The sequence below is a fragment of the mitochondrial genome of Pyrus communis (assembly GCF_041283825.1).
Source record: "Pyrus communis mitochondrion, complete genome".
Taxonomy (NCBI): domain Eukaryota; kingdom Viridiplantae; phylum Streptophyta; class Magnoliopsida; order Rosales; family Rosaceae; genus Pyrus; species Pyrus communis.
Window position 1 is genome coordinate 397531 of NC_065229.1, and position 17470 is coordinate 415000.

Genomic DNA, 17470 nt, shown 5'->3' on the forward strand with positions numbered 1-17470 from the left:
TCCTCTCCTCTACTTATTCTCCCTTAATCTTCTTCCGAACTCTCTTTCTCTTTCCAGAGATGGAGGATCTGAGAAACCAATGAGGGAACGGGAGGAAGAACAACACGGGTTTCACTGACTCACGCCCCCGATGAATGAAGGGACTCATATTCCTTTCTATCTGGTACTTATATGCATAGCTTTCTCAGTAACTGCCCGGCAATCCGTATTTAGGGATTGGATGGAAGTGGCATCTCCCTTTCGACCGCGGTGGGGGGTTGTGATTGGCTGGAACTTGAACAGAGCTTGGGCCATGAGGACCATATGGAGGGCGTGGGCCAAGAAAACCCTGTGGGCCACGAGGAGCATGAGGCCCATAAGGCACATTAGGCACATGCAGCTGAACATGTTGGTTATGAGGCCTCTGTGCCCCATGAAGCACATTACCCTGAATTGGTGACTCACTGCTTGGTGGAGGAGCATCATCACATTGTTCACCTTCATCCTCATCAGCATTGGCATTCACTTTTTTCCCCTTGTTTTTCTTCTTATTACCCCCGTTGCCACCACCACCGCCAGCTTTAGCCGGTGCACCGCCACCTTCATTGGGTTTGACCATATTACCACCGTCCACCTTCTTACTAGTGCTACCACCTTCGTTATTGTTCTTCTTAGCAGAGTCCTGAACTTGAACAACTTCAACTTTAACCGTCTCTTTCTCATTATCACCACCAGCAGCACCGCCACCGTGGTTGCTTTCCTCGGAGCTTTCAGCCTCGCTTTGCTGCTTCTCTTTGCCTTTGTTTTTCTTTTTGTCTTTTGAATTGTTATTGTTATTAGCTTTCTGATCAGGCCACAGCTCTGCATGCTTCCCTGTCTTGGTTAATTTCTTGATCAAAATCTCTGGCTCCACATTCCCATGTACTGTCACTTTTTGCAGCCTTCACAGTGGATAGAGACCTTCAAAACCTATGTCTGTAAAACAGAGAAGAAGATGTTATAAACATGTGAAAGTTGTAATCTTTTGTGATTGGTGTTCATAAAAACCATGTTTTAAAGTTTTAATTACCTTGTATTTGAGAAGAGGTTCAGAACTCTCTTCAATTTCTTTTGGTTCTGGTTTGGCTTCAGGCTTAGCCTCAGTTGTTGCCATTGACAGAAGTAGAGAGCGAGCCTTGTTTTTTGAGAGAAAAAGGAAAAGGAGAGAGTTGGCAAATGATTGTCAACCACTGCTCTTCCTCATCCCTAATTGGAAATTCCTTCACGAAGTGCTTGGTGTCCAATATTGCTTAAGTAGCCAACTCCACCAACTCTGATTCTGGGTATCCTAGCAGCACATGCTCATACAGATAAAGCGCATCATTGCTAACATCAACTCCAGGAACTAGAGCTGCTGATGAAAGGGACTGAGGAACTATCTCTTTCTCAGGTTCAGAGACCTTAACCCCATCTGCAAGATCATGAACCGTGTACTCCAAAATCCGAGTGGTTGGGTTCACTGCGCGGCAGACAATGTGATTCCCAACAATCACATTGTTCAGTGATTTCAACACATAATCCAACAGACCTGTATCTCCAATATGTAACCGAGCTGCATCTCGCACATCTTGCCGGGTCATCCCACCATGACTGAAGTCTCTCTCTTTCTTTTCTTGCAATGCGTTCACAATCACTTCCGCTGCAAACTCTAGTCTTCTTTTAGGCCATCTGCTATCCATGTGAGTAATAACAGTAGTGAACTTCCTATAACTCACAGACTTTTCCTTCATCGGGTGCTTGATCTGGAGGGCTGCTCTGGTTGCAGGTTTTGCAGTGGATGATGAAAATGCAGCAGTAGCCATCAATGATTTCTTCTGTGCAGGAATACTAGACTTGACAGTCAGCATAAACCTAAGAAGATCCTTGATTGTGATCAACTGTGTTTCACTCAAATTTCTGTAATGACGAACTATTTGCTTCAGTTCTTCACACTGGTCCGTATCACTAAAATCCTGGATGATCCTTTCAAGTTGTAATGAGCTAAGAATCTCAAGTGCTCTTTCATAATTGTGTTAAAGCTTCCTTGGCAGAACCTCCCCATCTACCAAACCAAGGGTGTCCGTAAGCAACGCCATGGAGAAGACGAAGGTCCATAGACCGCTTCTTTGATAGATTCTCAACAGTGATTTTCCTGCAAAAGAGAAGAATGCATCAAAACCAGTTCATTGGTTTTTCATAATACAATTGTGAAATCAAGAAATCTATATTTTTCCTAGTACCTGGTTCGAAGATTTGTGCAAATTCTGTCCCAAAGATCCATAATCTGTCTCCCATAGAGATACTTAGAACCCCCTTAAAGTCCATTGATGCAGACCAAGTGAGCAAACCCATTACAGTGAATCAACCCGTGTAACAGATGGGTCGGAAGATCAAAGATACTGTCATTCAGAGGCTTATGCCACTCATCATCCATTGGTATTATCATATGGTACTTTCGCTTCGACAAAAAATGATTACTCCAACCTAAACAAAAATAACATATCATATCCCAATCAGAGGAGAAGCTGAGTAGCTGAAGATGCCAGAATGGAGAAGCTGGAATGACTGCTTAAGCAACAAATTTCTTGCTTAAGCAAGCCAACTAATTGAGCTCAATTGGAGTTGCATTAGTCGTAATTATCCATAGGGTCTGGCATTGGTTTTATATGAACAGGAAATTGAGCTCATTCAACATGGATAGAATGAAAGAATTAGGAATCATTTCTAGGGTTGAAAATTTTCTGACATTACACAATAACAAAGAAGAAATTAAAGGCGGATTCCGGAACCTCATACAAAAAATTACAGAAACCCAATTGAGAAGTTCGAGTTCTGACCTGTGCATCGGCAGTGATCACAGAAGGGTCGATCAGAGGACTTGACATCTTCTTCAATGGTGTAAAGAGGGACGACGAGGCTTGTGTTGTCGTGGACAAGAAGAGTGCACCAAATGGGCATGCCCCGGACACTGTAGTCTTCAAGCTCAGCACATTCTTGAAGAAACACCCGAATGTTATCACGAAATGGACCATGAGGACGACTGATCGAGCTACCCGAATCGCAGAACGAATTAAACCCTAAAATCTTTTGCCTTCGCTTCCTCTTTTTGCAAGCTTCAAGGATTGGGATTGACATGCTTTTCTCTCTCTCTCTCCTCCAAGACTTGGATTTCTTGAAGTTTGTTGCAGAGGCGGTTGTCTGTTATAGGCTCTGCCTTTGAGTACAATTTCCCGCTCGAATTGGTGTACGACAATGACCCTGATGGGAGAGATAATTACTAGCTTACCATATAGTGAGGAAGATTTTGTGTATGGGCATTTTAGACATTTGTCAATTGGTTCTTTTTCCTTGGGCAGTTGGACTTATCGTCATTTGGTTGACAATGACATTCTGTTTCTCTCAGTCTCATATGCCAACTTGAGTATAAACTGTCGTTAAAGGCTAGCTAGATTACACAATCCAGTTCTAGGTCGGACTAACCATGTTAGCCGTCCGCCCACCACCACCACCGCCGGCTTCTTATTAAAAAAGTAGAGTAGAAAAAATCATAAGAGAAGCAAGGTCCACAGAAGGTTGGGAAGTAGTACGCCCGGTTCACCAGGTTCTACCACTGCGAGGCCCAATCATACTCAAAAGAAGAGTTTGATCCTGGCTCAGAAGGAACGCTAGCTATATGCTTAACACATGCAAGTCAAACGTTGTTTTCGGGGAGCTGGGCAGAAGGAAAGTGGTTTAGATAGCTGTTTTGGCAGAGCAGAGGACTGAAAATCCTTGTCAGTGGTTCGAATCCACTTCTAAACGGGCGAAGAAAACATACTTTAGGAAAGTGGTTCAGGTAGCTCAGCTGGTGACCGGTAGTATACTTTGATCGTGGGCTATAGCTATCCCTTAAACTACCACGTTAGCCACCTCCGGACCGTTTTTAAGGTATTAAGGAAGAATCGCCTCTATGTAAAGAAAGAGAAATGCTCCTTTGGACAGACGGAGATCCTATTCCTAGGGTATTGGATGGGCATCAGAGCCCTCGAGGAGTGGCAAGCACCTACCAAGGTGAGTGAGCGAAGATCTTTTTTAGGGCTCGTGAACTATTACCGAAGATTCATCGTAAGTTAGGGCTGCTCAACTCAAAAATCTCCTAAAGAAGGACGTACGGACCGATCATGGCACTACACTGATCGGAAGAGTGTCAAAGAGCTTTTGAGGACCTAAAGCGGGCATTGATTGATGACCCCGTATTGCAGTTGCCCGATCACACTAAGCCATTTGAAGTACACACGGATGCGTCAGACTATGCCACAGGCGGTGTGCTAGTATAATAAGGTAACCCAGTAGCATATGAGAGCCGAAAGCTCAATGAGACCGAAAGGCGTGGTCCAAGAGAAGGAGATGACAGCAATAGTGCACTACTTGAGAACGTGGAGGCGGGTCACGATTTGTGGTCAAGACGGATAATGTGGCGACGGGTGACTTCCTGACCCAGAAAAAACTCACGCCAAAACAGGGACGATGGCAAGCAAGACAAACTTGCCAAGTTTGATTGATATGGTGCTAGAGTATAAGCTTGGACGGACCAACCAGGTCGCGCGCGGATGCCTTAAGTAGGAAGACAGAGCTGGCGGCATTTAAGTGTGGGGCAGTGGCAGCCACCAGCAGGGTCACGAGTACCCTACCGCATCGTATTCGAGATGGGCAAGGACCCGCGAGAAGCCCTTTGCACCAAGCTAAGGAATGCAAAACTCGGCTTGGATCAAGGATGGGCTCTTGGTCACAAAAGGGAATCTACTCTTTTTTCTTCCAAAACCTTTCTTTTTTCGGTATGCCGCTCCGCGAGCAAGGGGTGCCGCGCACGAGCGGAGCGAAAACAAAGCAGGAGAAATCCTTTGATTGCGTATTGAATATAGATCCATGTCTTTCTTGTTCCACTAGCTAGGACCAAATTTTCACATGTCCGTTTCATTATTACAACCTTATTTTTTGATGTCAAAGACCAGAAGCTACGCGCAAATTCTCATTGGATCTCGGTTGTTCTTAACAGCGATGGCTATTCATTTAAGTCTTCGGGTAGCACCACTAGATCTTCAACAAGGTGGAAATTCTCGTATTCCGTATGTACATGTTCCTGCGGCTCGGATGAGTATTCTTGTTTATATCGCTACGGCTATAAACACTTTCTTTTTCCTATTAACAAAACATCCCCTTTTTCTTCGCTCTTCCGGAACCGGTACAGAAATTGGTTGCTTTTTTTACGTTGTTTACCTTAGTTACTGGGGGTTTCGGGGAAGACCTATGTGGGGCACCTTTTGGGTGTGGGATGCTCGTTTAACCTCTGTATTCATCTCGTTCCTTATTTACCTGGGTGCACTGCGTTTTCAAAAGCTTCCTGTCGAACCGGCTTCTATTTCAATCCGTGCTGGACCGATCGATATACCAATAATCAAGTCTTCAGTCAACTGGTGGAATACATCGCATCAACCTGGGAGCATTAGCCGATCTGGTACATCAATACATGTTCCTATGCCCATTCCAATCTTGTCTAACTTTGCTAACTCCCCCTTCTCAACCCGTATCTTGTTTGTTCTGGAAACACGTCTTCCTATTCCATCTTTTCCCGAATCTCCTTTAACGGAAGAAATAGAAGCTCGAGAAGGAATACCTAAACCTAGTTCACTCGCCGAGTCTTTGTGCATCCATGGCTGAATGGTTAAAGCGCCCAACCTAATAAAGGGGCGCAAATTCGTAGGTTCGATTCCTGCTGGATGCACTTGGAACGTTCAGTTCAACCGCTGCTCACGGAATTAAAACATATAGCTCACTCTTATAGCTTATGGGGCACTTCACTCGCTCAACACTCGTTCAAAACATCCACTCGTTCTTCAGGAAAGAAAAGGGATAGATGACTAAAAATCCCGCTTAGAGATCGCAACAATAGTCAGAGTAGGAGTTCCCATCCATCATCTCCTTCGTTTTACCTTAAAATTACGGTTGATCCGTCGGATTGAAACCCCCATTAGATTCGGCAACTAAGGACGAGATTACCATAGGCTTTTATGTCCCGAATGTTCCCCTTTAATAAGGTCGCCTTGACCGGGCTCTTCATCGTATAACCTTTACCCGAAAAACTGGAGCACAGCTATACTTTCATCGCTTTCACTAAAACCAGAGTCATAGGGGCACTTTTTGTTTTGCCTTCCTTAAGTCCAGGAAGGACTCCCTATGTTTTTTCGTGGAGCGCAGAATTTGCCTTAATCGGCGAGAGTATATACAATCTATGTCACTGGCAAGAGCATGATTGAGGGCTTTATACTGTAGTCTGTAACTCTTCAATTGGTTATTGGCTCTATCCCCAGCCCCTTCATATTCCGCATCCTGCTGCTTCTTTGCTTGCTTTTCTCGATCAAGCATTCCTGTGCTTAGCAAAGAGGTAGTAGCATTTGGGGTGACAATAATGAAATTTTCCGGGTAAGCCCGGTGGTTCAAGTTGAGCCTAGCCAACAACCAACATCAGCTTCTAGGGATAGTAGGAGCTCCAGTAGCTCCAACCATTCTAGTGAACCGGTCGAGACCAGCAGCTATGAATACCCTGTGCCGGTTGTGCGAAGGCAGCAGATCGGGATCGAAAAATAGCCTACTTTCCTACCCTTGTTGGGATGAGACCTTTGCTATGCCTCCAAGTAAGCATAGGATGAATGCCCCTGGGCTTAGGAGCTCGTAGCACTCTTCTTTTCTCTTTTAACGACTAAGCCAGAAAGAGAAAAAAAAAAGGAAGATCCGATTTTCGATGAAATGCGGGAAAGGACTAAGAAAAGCCAGGCGAGAAAGACAGGGCGAAAGGGAGATTGATTTAGAAAGGATCCCACGGAGCCTTTAATAAGGAAGGGCTGAGTCTGATTCTTTTGAGACGAATGAATGCCGAAGCAGCTATTTCAGTTGTTGATGGCAGGGTGCATGCAATTTCGGAAGAACCCCAGCTGCTAAGATCCCAAGTCCCAAACAAGATGTTGGAGCAAGGGCAGCTACTAGAAGCTAGCTCTCATACCTGGCTCAAGCCGGACCCTTACTTTAATGAATAATTAGCCATTGCCGGGTAGAGGCAAGAAGTTGTGAAAGAAGCTCTTGTTCACGCCTCCACTACTATAGAAGGAGTTGTGCTCTCTTTAACAAAAACGAGTGCTCACTAATTGCTAATGCTATGCCTAAAAGTAAGATAATTTTCCCGAAGAGAGGGAAGTCACTCTTGCTAAAAGCTCTTGTGACTATGCTTTCCTTGGTATGGCTCGTGGTCCAAGAATTGCTCTTCTTTCATCAGCCGAGAGTTCAATAGATTCGGATTCAACTTAGGGAATCACCCTTGTTAGCATCGATTGACTTTCTTTATGAGCAGTTAGCAGGTTTAGCGTAGCCCTTTAGGCTACTTTCATCGAGATTAGGTTGTCTTCAGTGTAGCCATAGAAAGGATAAGATCTAAAAGAATCTGATTCGAGGACCCTAGCAGCTAATTCATCCGCATCTGGCTTGACCGCTGGAATTTCCTTGGCTGCTATTGTATATTAATTTAAGTAGCTCCCCTTAAATTAAAGAAGATTTCGAAGAGAAGAGGAGTTGAAAGAATATCCCAGCTAGAATAGGAAGAGGATAGAGGAGATACTAGGGAATCGGCTGTTGAATAAACTCTCCTTCAAGCTCTTGTGTCGATTCGGAACTCTGGGGCAGCTGGAAAAGAAGCGATTCTTTAATCAGCAAAGTGCCAAGTCAGTAGCTTTTCCATCTGAGATGGGCGTGATAGTGATAGGGCTTGACCGGTCCTCTTTCTTTAAATAAAAGACTAAGGTATGAAGTAACTCGACTGATAAGGAGAGGGGAGAGACCTTTTGCATTTTCTTCCCCGACGAAAGGACTAGTAGATAGATCTATTGGCTGCTACCTCCCTTCTTTCTTTTCTTGTCTTTGGTGGTCTCGTAGTTAATGATCCCGGAGTTCTCTTTCTATGCCTCTACCTAGAAAGAGAGAATACATTCTTGCGAAGAGGTCAACAAGAGAATAGAACCACAAAGAGAATCGGACGCTCAATCACAAATTAACATCTTCCTTTCCTTTCTTAGGAATAGATTTCAAAACAGGAAAGATCAGGAATAGCCCTTTAGGTTGCAACTCCTTCTAAGACAACTAGTCTTGGCGAGAGGGATTAACCTGATTTACCTATCATTGCCCCCTCTATACCTCTTAACCTCTCGCTTCGCTCGAGCGACATAGTCTCTTTTTTACGAAAATTCCTCTGTCTGTTCTGCTATCCCCCTTTTAGATATTTGCCCTTTCACTTTTTGTCTGTTAGCCAACTGCGCTTTCTATCCTTACCTTATTAGCCGTAAGGGGAGCCATTTTCTATGGAAGAAAGCCAATATCCTGCGTACCTTTATCTTCTCTTTTTTTTGTTCACCGCTATTAGCTCTCGCAGCATTCGCTACAACGACCGTGAGGGTTACGGTTAAGGCTATGGCTGCGATCCATGTTCATAGCACTGGCTGAATTTTCACTGAACTTTCCTTCTTTTTCTTTTGAAGGTAAAGGCAGAATGCCGCTGCTAACCAGTTTAAGTAAACATGATCAGATCAATTCCTTGTGCTTTCTCTTACCTTACGTTACTTCATTTTTATCCTTTCTAAATAAAAACTCTCCTATTTTTGATTATGTGAGAGGGGGGTTTTTTTCTTCCCCTAAAGCCCCCAGAGTTGCGGATTCGATCCAGCTGGAGGTTCCCGCTACCTTGTTGCGAACGATTCAGAGGTGGTATTCGATCCGCCTCCTGAGGCAGGGATTGCTCCGTCATACCATCCTAACGTTTAGGCTCATCTCTCTAGCTATAGCATAGAGAAGACTGTTAGGAGAGTCCAGGGCAGTCCGGCGACCATTGCCCCAATGGGACGTAGCACGGTAAACCTGTTCAGGCGGTAAGTTCGTGCATGCCCAGATGCTCACATGACCCAAGGCGTTAGGAAATTGAATGGCGAGTTTTAATTTAAAGGAACTAAGTGTTCCATTTCTCCCCTGCATCAATGAGGAGACACTACACCCTGTGCTACTACGAACCCGACCCATTGGCTGCTATTCGACCTTTTAGAGCTAACAGCAGGTCCTATAAGGAAGGGGATGGAAGCAACGTTATTCACAGTCGCGCACTTCTGGCGAACCCGGCCGCTCATATCTCAGGGGATAAGGGTGCAAAAACCCGAATTTAACAGGGGTGCCTCCCGTTCGGGAACAGGAAAAGAGAGAAGCACTTGCCGCGCATACTTATCCCAATTAGAATTAGAAAGAAAGGTTAACTATCCGCAAATGCCCTTCGACGAAAAGGCAAGACGCAATGATCGTACATTCATTCGCCTTTTGCTCATTTTTCATTTCGACAATGAGAGCTACGATCGCACCACGCTCCAGTCAACCGATTTTCGGAGGGCCAAAGTGTAGATAGATCCTTCGCTTACTCAGCTAAGCCGAACACGAGAAAATGAGTTAAGTCGCGGAAAGTTGCAAAGCCACTTGTAGCCCTACTGGGGCACCAGGAGGAAGTAAACCTACCGGAGGGACTCACACTGTTGCAGAATCAGCATCAGCACTAGCCAAAGAAAAGCTAAAAGAGGACGTCCTATGGCCAAGGGAGAAGGAGAAGCGCAAGAAAGAGGACGTAATAGATAGACGGACGCCCCCCTTTGGCCTGGATTGTGACCCCGGAGACATTTTTTCAAAGTAGACTTCCTGCTGACACACTTGCATCCATGGATGCGCCACTCTGTCGGATAGAGGATGAACCACGGTCTTGCAAAGTACGGGGGATTGAGACCGCGGGCAGAAAAGGTGGGGAGAGATTCAGTCCGACCAAAAAAGGGCACCCTAGCGACTCCCGCATGTGCAGGTTGCCATCCTGACGGGAGCCTGCGGCTGACGTCGATGCACGGTAAGCCGACTTTTCTTCATCAAGATGTCTACCAATAATTCCATTCTCATTTATATAGGCCCCTCTGGTCCTACATTTGCTAAATTAGCCGGAGCTCATGGAAAAAGAAAAGAAAATAAAACATAGCAATTGCAGCAAAGCCTAACCAACCATTGGTTATGCGAGAAAATAGAGGGACCAGAAGTCATTCTGTAAATACGCTTTATTCTGGGGAAATCGACTCTAGATGATCGACGAATTAAGCGATCACATGACCGTTTGCTAAGTCTTAGGAGAGTGAGGCCCTTTTGAAGCATCCGTCTTTGCATAGTTTTAATTTTATTAGAGGAGGAAGTCGCTTCTCATACAAAAGAAAAAGAATTAGCTTTTCTTGAAGGTAGTCCTTTGGTCTATGGGCTTTGAAAAAGTATTTTGCCCTAGAGTGGATAAGGTTACTAAAGAACCGAACAATGTCTTGCTCCGCCAGATAGGAAGGGCAGCAGAAAGCATAGGCCACATAGACTCTGATCATCGTAAACAGCGTAGTTAGATAATAGGATGTGCTCCTTTCTGCTCTCTTATAGAAGCATTGATGCTATTGAGAGAATGCTTCGAAAATTCCTTTAGCTTAGGGATCGCAGGTCAATACATACAGTTAGCTGGGAGACCATCCATCTGTCAACCAAAAAAAGAGGGTTGATTGGGCATCTAGAGCCTTAGGCGATGGAATGAAGCCTGCCTTCTCAAGCAAGTTTGGCTGCTGGCCTACAACCCCAGTTCCATATGGATCGACTGGATCAAAGCTAGATATATCAAATCCAAATCGATATGGGACTATTTCCTTCCAACTGGCTGTTCTCCTGTGTGGAAGAATATATGCAAGCTGATCCCCAAAGCAAAGCTATTCATTTTACATGTCATTGGTGATGGATCGATCACTAAATTCTAGTATGATACCTGGCTTTCAAGTGTCAGATTAGTTGACACATATGGGGGGCGTGCGATTGTTGATCTCAGCTTGGGTGATGCGCTCCTACTGTCTCGGATTTTTGGTCTTCCACTATTCTTGGAATCTTTCTTTTCCCTCAAACGACGAAAGAATCTGGACCCTTACGTCTAATGGCCTCTTCACCATCCAGTCAGCCTACAAGGCCTTAACTCCTCCTGCTACCTCCTTATTCTGGCCGAAAAAACATCTGGTTCCCGGCCGATGCATGCGTGCACAGGCTATCTAAGGGCGATTAAAGACGAAGGACTTCCTTGCTAAACTGGGCCTTGGTTACGACTGCGACTGTGTTCTCTGTTACAGAGAATCGGAATCGGTTCCCCAAAAATGAAAAATCTCTCTTCAGGGGCATTCTCAACCTACAGACTATCTTCAACATATCTCTGAAGTTTGGTCAGTTGAGGAGATTGAGGGCACAGCTACTAGACTGGTATTTGCTGCTGCGATTTGGTACATTTGGTCTGAGCGCAACGCTCGCATTTTCTGTACGAAAAGGGTGCCCAAAGAAATGCTGCTCTCTCTTATTCACGAACAAGCAGTACCACAGAGCGGTAAAAGGAAGGGAAAGTGTTCCGCTACTCTTGTTCAAATGGTTTCCATGGTTCGACTTTCATCGAGATTGGCGCAGTCCTTAGGCCGACAAGGGCAGAAATAGCACTCGTTGAAGGTGAAGGACCCTAATGCGGAACATAAATAAGAAGACAAAGTCTTCCATTGAATGGCTGGTTTACAAACCTGGGCTCAGACGGAACTCAGGAGAGGATTTAGCCTCTTGGTGGACTACAAGTTGAAGAGTTCATAATGTTGGGAAAAAAACGGATCTGCCATTCCTACTCCCCAGTTATGTCATCCCTTACCTATGATTCCATCCTAGTTTTCGCCGCCCATGGTTCCGAGAGACCCAATTTATACAGAATGAGCACCTCACCCCTTTCTTTCCTTGTAGTTGGAGTTGGGCAAGATTTCACTTGTAAATGGATTGGCTTTAGATGCGAGATACGGCTCATAACCACTGCTTGTGAACAGCTTGACTCCTGTTTACAGGCTTTCCCGGCTACAGTACAGATTGTGCCAAAGACAGCTCGCTCTGCTCGCTCCTGCTCAAAAATCACACAATAAGCCAAGGCGGCCAGTTCTAATCTAATCTAGCTATTTCAAAACAAATTCTCATCTCAGGAAGACAGATCGAACTATTACAGATAGAACAGATAGATTGGTGTAGGCTCTAAGCCAAGCCTATCTCGTGTGCTATAAAATACACAACGTACTTTCCCAAGCCTTTCTCAAGCTATTATGTCTAGTCCCAGGTACAAAGAGGTGTATATATAGCGTTCTCCTTCCTGCCTCGACCCTTTCGGCCAAGAGGAAATCCGGAGCGACAAAAGCGATTCCGGTCTCCCCACCATTTTACAGGTATAAGGCACGCCATTCGGTCCTTTCTAAAGTAGTAGTAGTAGTGGTGGCTATCTCCCTATGAAGTCTGGGATCTATTCCAACTTTACTTAATGTAAATAGTTGATCAGATTCGTGAATCCTGTTGAGTCCACGGGAAGATCTTCTTGTTCGGATTGCTAGCTTAGCTGCCCTTTTGGATACAACCATTTTCATTTTACAGCTTACATCCAGGCCAAGTCCTTTTCTGCCTGTGGGAAACCAAGCAATTGATTCTCCCTGTGTCAATGTTATGGGTCCAAGTCTCACTCTTTCATTGCTCTCTCCAGAAGCTTCACTTGCGACCTTCTGCTTTCTATCCTAAATAGAGAAAGAGGGAAATAGGTCAAATCAAAAGACGAGGCTGAGCGTTAGCGATGGGCTGGGTAACGAAGGGTGAGTGTAACGATGGTGCGAAGCAGAGAAGGAAAGTCAAGGGCTTTGTGGGCTAAGGGATCTCGATATGCCCTTTTAGATAAGAGTCAGTAGGCCTAGAAGGCTCCTATGCCAAAAGAGAATGCTCTACATGACTAAAGTCAAGGCGAACGGCATTAGTACAGCTGTTAAGAATACTCTCCGATGTTGACTTTGTAAACTAATAGGCCTTGGTAACCGGTAGGTTACTTTTGACATATAATTTCTAATGGAACTGCCGTCTATTGTATAGGGCTACTATATTCATTTGTACTCGTCTACTAATGCCGGTCGGATTAGCTACATCGGATTGACTACTACCCTAGGATTATAGGACCAGTTGGAACGGCTTCTTCTCTTTCTACCTACACATCTCAGAGCTCATACACCTGCGCATCTCACTAGCGTATCTCCTCTCTGTCCCGTAAGCATTTAGGGTCTGACTCTCTCTTCTCGGTCAGTATATTCCCCTAATCTCTCTGTCATTGGAATAGCCAACTATAATAGGTAATTAACTCCTTGGGATCGAAAGAGAACTTTTGCTTTGGTCTCGAGGAATTGTTGAGCGAGGCTGACTTTAGAGGTGTAAGCACCGCGAGTCTCAATCCAGTCAAATTCCTGTTCTATTACTGGCTCATAACTGAGCGAAAGGCATAATAGATTCTTGCTCTTCTTAGCCTTGCAAATGAGGCGGTTGATAGACCCTTCCTGTCCTAGTGGTATGGTTAACATAAACTTCTTCCTCTGAGGCTAGCTCTAGGACAAGCGGAGGTGGTTCTTTCTCCTCTGGGGTTAAGTCCAAGACTAATGAATGTGTATATTTCTGCTTTATTCACTTCCTGAACAGTTTCTGTGCCCATTCTGGATTGAATACCTTTATATCTTGGTAAGATTAGGGTCAACGGTTTGTGCCTGTCTATTCCATCCATCCCTTCGTGGAGTTAGGGTGTGTGATGTGTCCTTTCCGATGGAATGCCCTCGGCCGCATTTCGGAATCAAAGAGTCATGGTGCTTTAGTTGTGGGTTAGCAGGGATAAGTTGGACTGCGTCAGATGGTAAGATGAGCACCGCGATCGAAGGGCTCACTCTATGGAAGTCCTCTCCCACTTGAAAGCTAAATAAGGAGAAGAAGTGCCACAAATCAATGTATTCCATTATTAGCAGAGGTTCCCTCCATCTAATCCCCCATTTTCCATTCAAATGGACTTACCAGAGAGCAGTCCATTTGAAGCCATTAATCAAAGGCTTCTCCTTGCGGCAGAAAGAAAAACGGGATGGCAACCGCCGGTTCAACAAATTATGACCTTAATCGCGCTAAAGGAGGGAGTTCTTACACGCATGGCGGAACTCGACCCACATCCTTTCTGGATGGAGGAGCAAAGCCGAAACCGCCTTCTTAGAGAAGGTATTTTAACTAAACAAAAATGGGAGTACAGCCCAGAAACTCTAAGTAGAAAGCTGGCCGAGTTAAATAAAACAGGACAAAGAAGCTCCTTTTTTCAGGAGCTTCGCCGAGTCCGCCAGACCGAATCAATGAAGTCCTCAAGAGGATTGGGGAACGAAGTGGATTGGTCCGCTCTCTAAGGGAGGAGACAGGAGCTCCAGCCTAGAGACGGTCCTTAGGCCGGACAGAGGTCTGAGGAAAGCCCCGGAAAGGTGGGCTTCACCTTATTCTCTTCTGTAGCCTTCTAAGGCGAGGCCACCCTATATTCAGGTATGGGGTGGAGAAGGAGAGCGGGTATGAGGGCTCCTTCTACCCCTTCTCTGACGAAAAACCTAGAAAGACAACTTATAAATGCAGCCTTTCTCTTGTTTGTTTTTTGAATCTGCTATAATATAAGCAGTTGGGCCAGGCCATTGATAGATGTTCTTTAGGTGGGGAGGATAAGTTTCAAGTGCAGATACTTCATTTCAAATGGGTGAGAAATTTTTGATTGAGACAACATCATCCATTGTGATGCTAACCATCCCCAAGTGGGATTGGGTTTTTTTACCAAGTGCCCCAAGAAGTGAGTCGATAATGGTTACCTGATAGGGGACCTAGGCTTGTTGATTGGTAAACTTCACTGAGTTCCTCGGCTAACCCTTTCATTCCCGAATGGAAATAGGGTACAATTGCTACAGACGATCCTTTAAGGATGTAAATGAGGGCACGTAACGATGCTGGAGTTGACGGTGTACCGGTCTCCACGCGTATAAGGATCATCTTCCCTTTCAACAAGAAGGAGAAAGTTAACAGGGGGCCTAATCCTATTATCTGAAGCTCTTGAGAGATGAAGGGTCTGGGGTATGATCACAAGGCAGCGCCATGAGAACATAGTTGCTTCTGTTAAGCTCAAGAGAAGGGTTTCATTTCCCCTCCTCAAGGTTCTATTACTAGTCTTTATGTTATTAATTTTTACTTTTTGTTTTCCGTTTGTTTTATGAATTTTCATAGATTTCTTATTGCAGCGAAGGAGTCTCCGCAGAAGAGAGCAGCCCCATTTTTGTTTAGTTTTAGTACGAGATCGAAGGGAAGGACGTAGGCACCTCTTCCTTAACTTAATAGAATAGGAACTACCTAGCCCGGGATTAAGCACTAGCTCAATCACTGCTACAGCTTCTTACCTTTGGGACAGGATTCCACGACTCTCTTATTTGAATGAGAGCCCTTATCTCGTTGCGGTATACTTTTGCTCCGACTTCCACTCTTTGTCCCACGTACTGTGCTCGGACTGCTGGAGCAGAAACTAGAAAGAAATGCCGGGTCTAGGAAAAGCGAATTCTCGGTTAGCTGCTTTTTTTAGCACAGGAGGGTGGTCGTAGATCAGGAAGCAAGTCTGACACTCATATTGGAAGAGACTGGCATCTTATCTTTCTTACGATTACGCCCTTAGAAAAAAAAAGTGGCACCTATAAAAAAAAAGATTGGCTTGGTCTTACATCTACCGGTAGAGTAGAAGATCGAAAGGGTCCATCCGTTTAAGAAAGGAAAGAAGGGATGGCATTCAGTCAAGCCTTCGTCCTCTGATGACTAGCTCTCATCTTCCATGTCTTTCTATACGCAATTGAAAGTTTCCAGTTCGTGTTAACAATTGGCGCATTAAAGAATTCTCGTATGGGACCTTTTTCGCTCAAGGCGACAACAGAGTACCATCAAAGGCAATCACTCCTGCTCCCAAACCCTTGGGATGGAAGTTAGAAGTTTCCTTGAAAGAGTAAAGTACATCAGTCGCTTCATATCTCTTTTAGATCCATGTGCGAACCTCTATTCAAACTGCTTAAGAAAGATTCTTCTAATAAGTGGACCCAGAGTCTAGCTTTCTATAAGATCAAGACTCGATCTTATGAATACCCCAGTGCTAGTACTGCCAAGCCAAGGCCCTCCCTTCGGTATGCGAAATCAGTATGTAAACTCTATGGCCCAGTTTGAAACTTCTGGTTTTAGGGACTGAACCGCTAACGAGTATCTCAAATATCTCAAAGCTGTTGCAAGCAATCAATCAAAGCGAGCTTTCATTTTAGCGTGTATTTGAAAGAGTTGAAAAGCCTTTATATAGAAAGTGTTGAAAAAGGCAGGAACGTGAGTCTGGTAACTCTTTACTACTACATCTTTTTTTACACACAATCGGACAGCCGAGCTCCCAACTTGGACTCTCTTTCAAAGCAATCGCATTCTCTGTGAAAAGAATGGGGGTTGGTAAGGACAACTTACGTGGAGTAGATTATCATTGCTCCATCGAATAAAGACAATCCTCACGGTAAGACTTTGATAAGAGCACTGACGGTCACTTAGATAATAATGGTTTTGAGACAAGGCCTCCGGGACTGGAGGGTGTGGGTTGGGGCTCGCTGGTCCTGATGTATGAGGTAGCTAAGGTCAATGCTACTAGGGCTCTGTGCTCTTTATGGCCTTTGGGAGCTCGATATTAGAGTTCAAATCCCGGATTCGTCTCTCAGTCTCAAGAGGATGCCCCTGATGCCGCAAAGGTAGTTGACTAAGTCGACCTTTTATGATTAATGAGGATGTATTGGATGGATGCCTTAAGATTGAAAGGGACGAAGATGGACTCCGGTGAAAGGGCTAGGGTAGATCTTGAGAATGATCCCTGCATTTCCGTATTGGTAAACCATCCCCATTAGTGCTTCTCCCTTACTGTCACAAGTGAGCCATTCTTCCACATTCTCGGTGACAAGAGCATAACGCCTATGGTCGACTGAGTTTCAACTTCCTTCTTTCCGCTTGGCCCATGGATCAGGGGAAGTCTTCTTTGAGTGTTGAGGGTTAGAGGATCATTCCAGCACAGAGAGAGTATGCCCAAACCCGTTCCCAAGGGCAGCAGTCCAAGGAAAGGAAAGGAGCGAGTCCCAAATCTTAGTGCCGTTGAAGTCCGCGATCGTAAATATCTTGCTATTAATTGTAATTCCTGGGTCTTTGCTCATTCGTAAGGTCAAGGTTGCTAAAGTCTGAAATAAGGGCAGTTATTATGGTCAAGTAAGGTAATCGCATATCCATCCCTTGACATTGAGAAGGATTTCCAGATAAAGAGGAAGTGGTGCAGCTTGAGAGGTTGGAGTTCTCTCTTTTGCTTCTGCTAGTGAAAGGTAGGGCTTTGAGGCTCATTCTAGTGTGAATGAAAGGCAGGAGGCTCTAACTTTGATTCTGTTTACTTACTCGACCAGCGAGAGAGGTTGTTTACTTCCTTCTTTCAAAG

At 44.8% G+C, this 17470-nt stretch overlaps 1 protein-coding gene and 1 non-coding gene across 2 annotated transcripts; both read left to right on the top strand.

Moving 5' to 3' along the window:
* The first annotated feature begins 3727 nt into the window (after positions 1 to 3727).
* On the top strand, positions 3728 to 3798 carry trnF-GAA. The gene has a single exon. It is a non-coding gene; the product is annotated as a tRNA-Phe (tRNA).
* A 1143-nt stretch (positions 3799 to 4941) lies between these two features.
* Positions 4942 to 5694, top strand: ccmC (cytochrome c biogenesis C). Its single transcript has one exon. It carries the CDS (start codon positions 4942 to 4944, stop codon positions 5692 to 5694), a length of 753 nt encoding a protein of 250 aa, YP_010438261.1.
* Positions 5695 to 17470: the final 11776 nt, after the last annotated feature.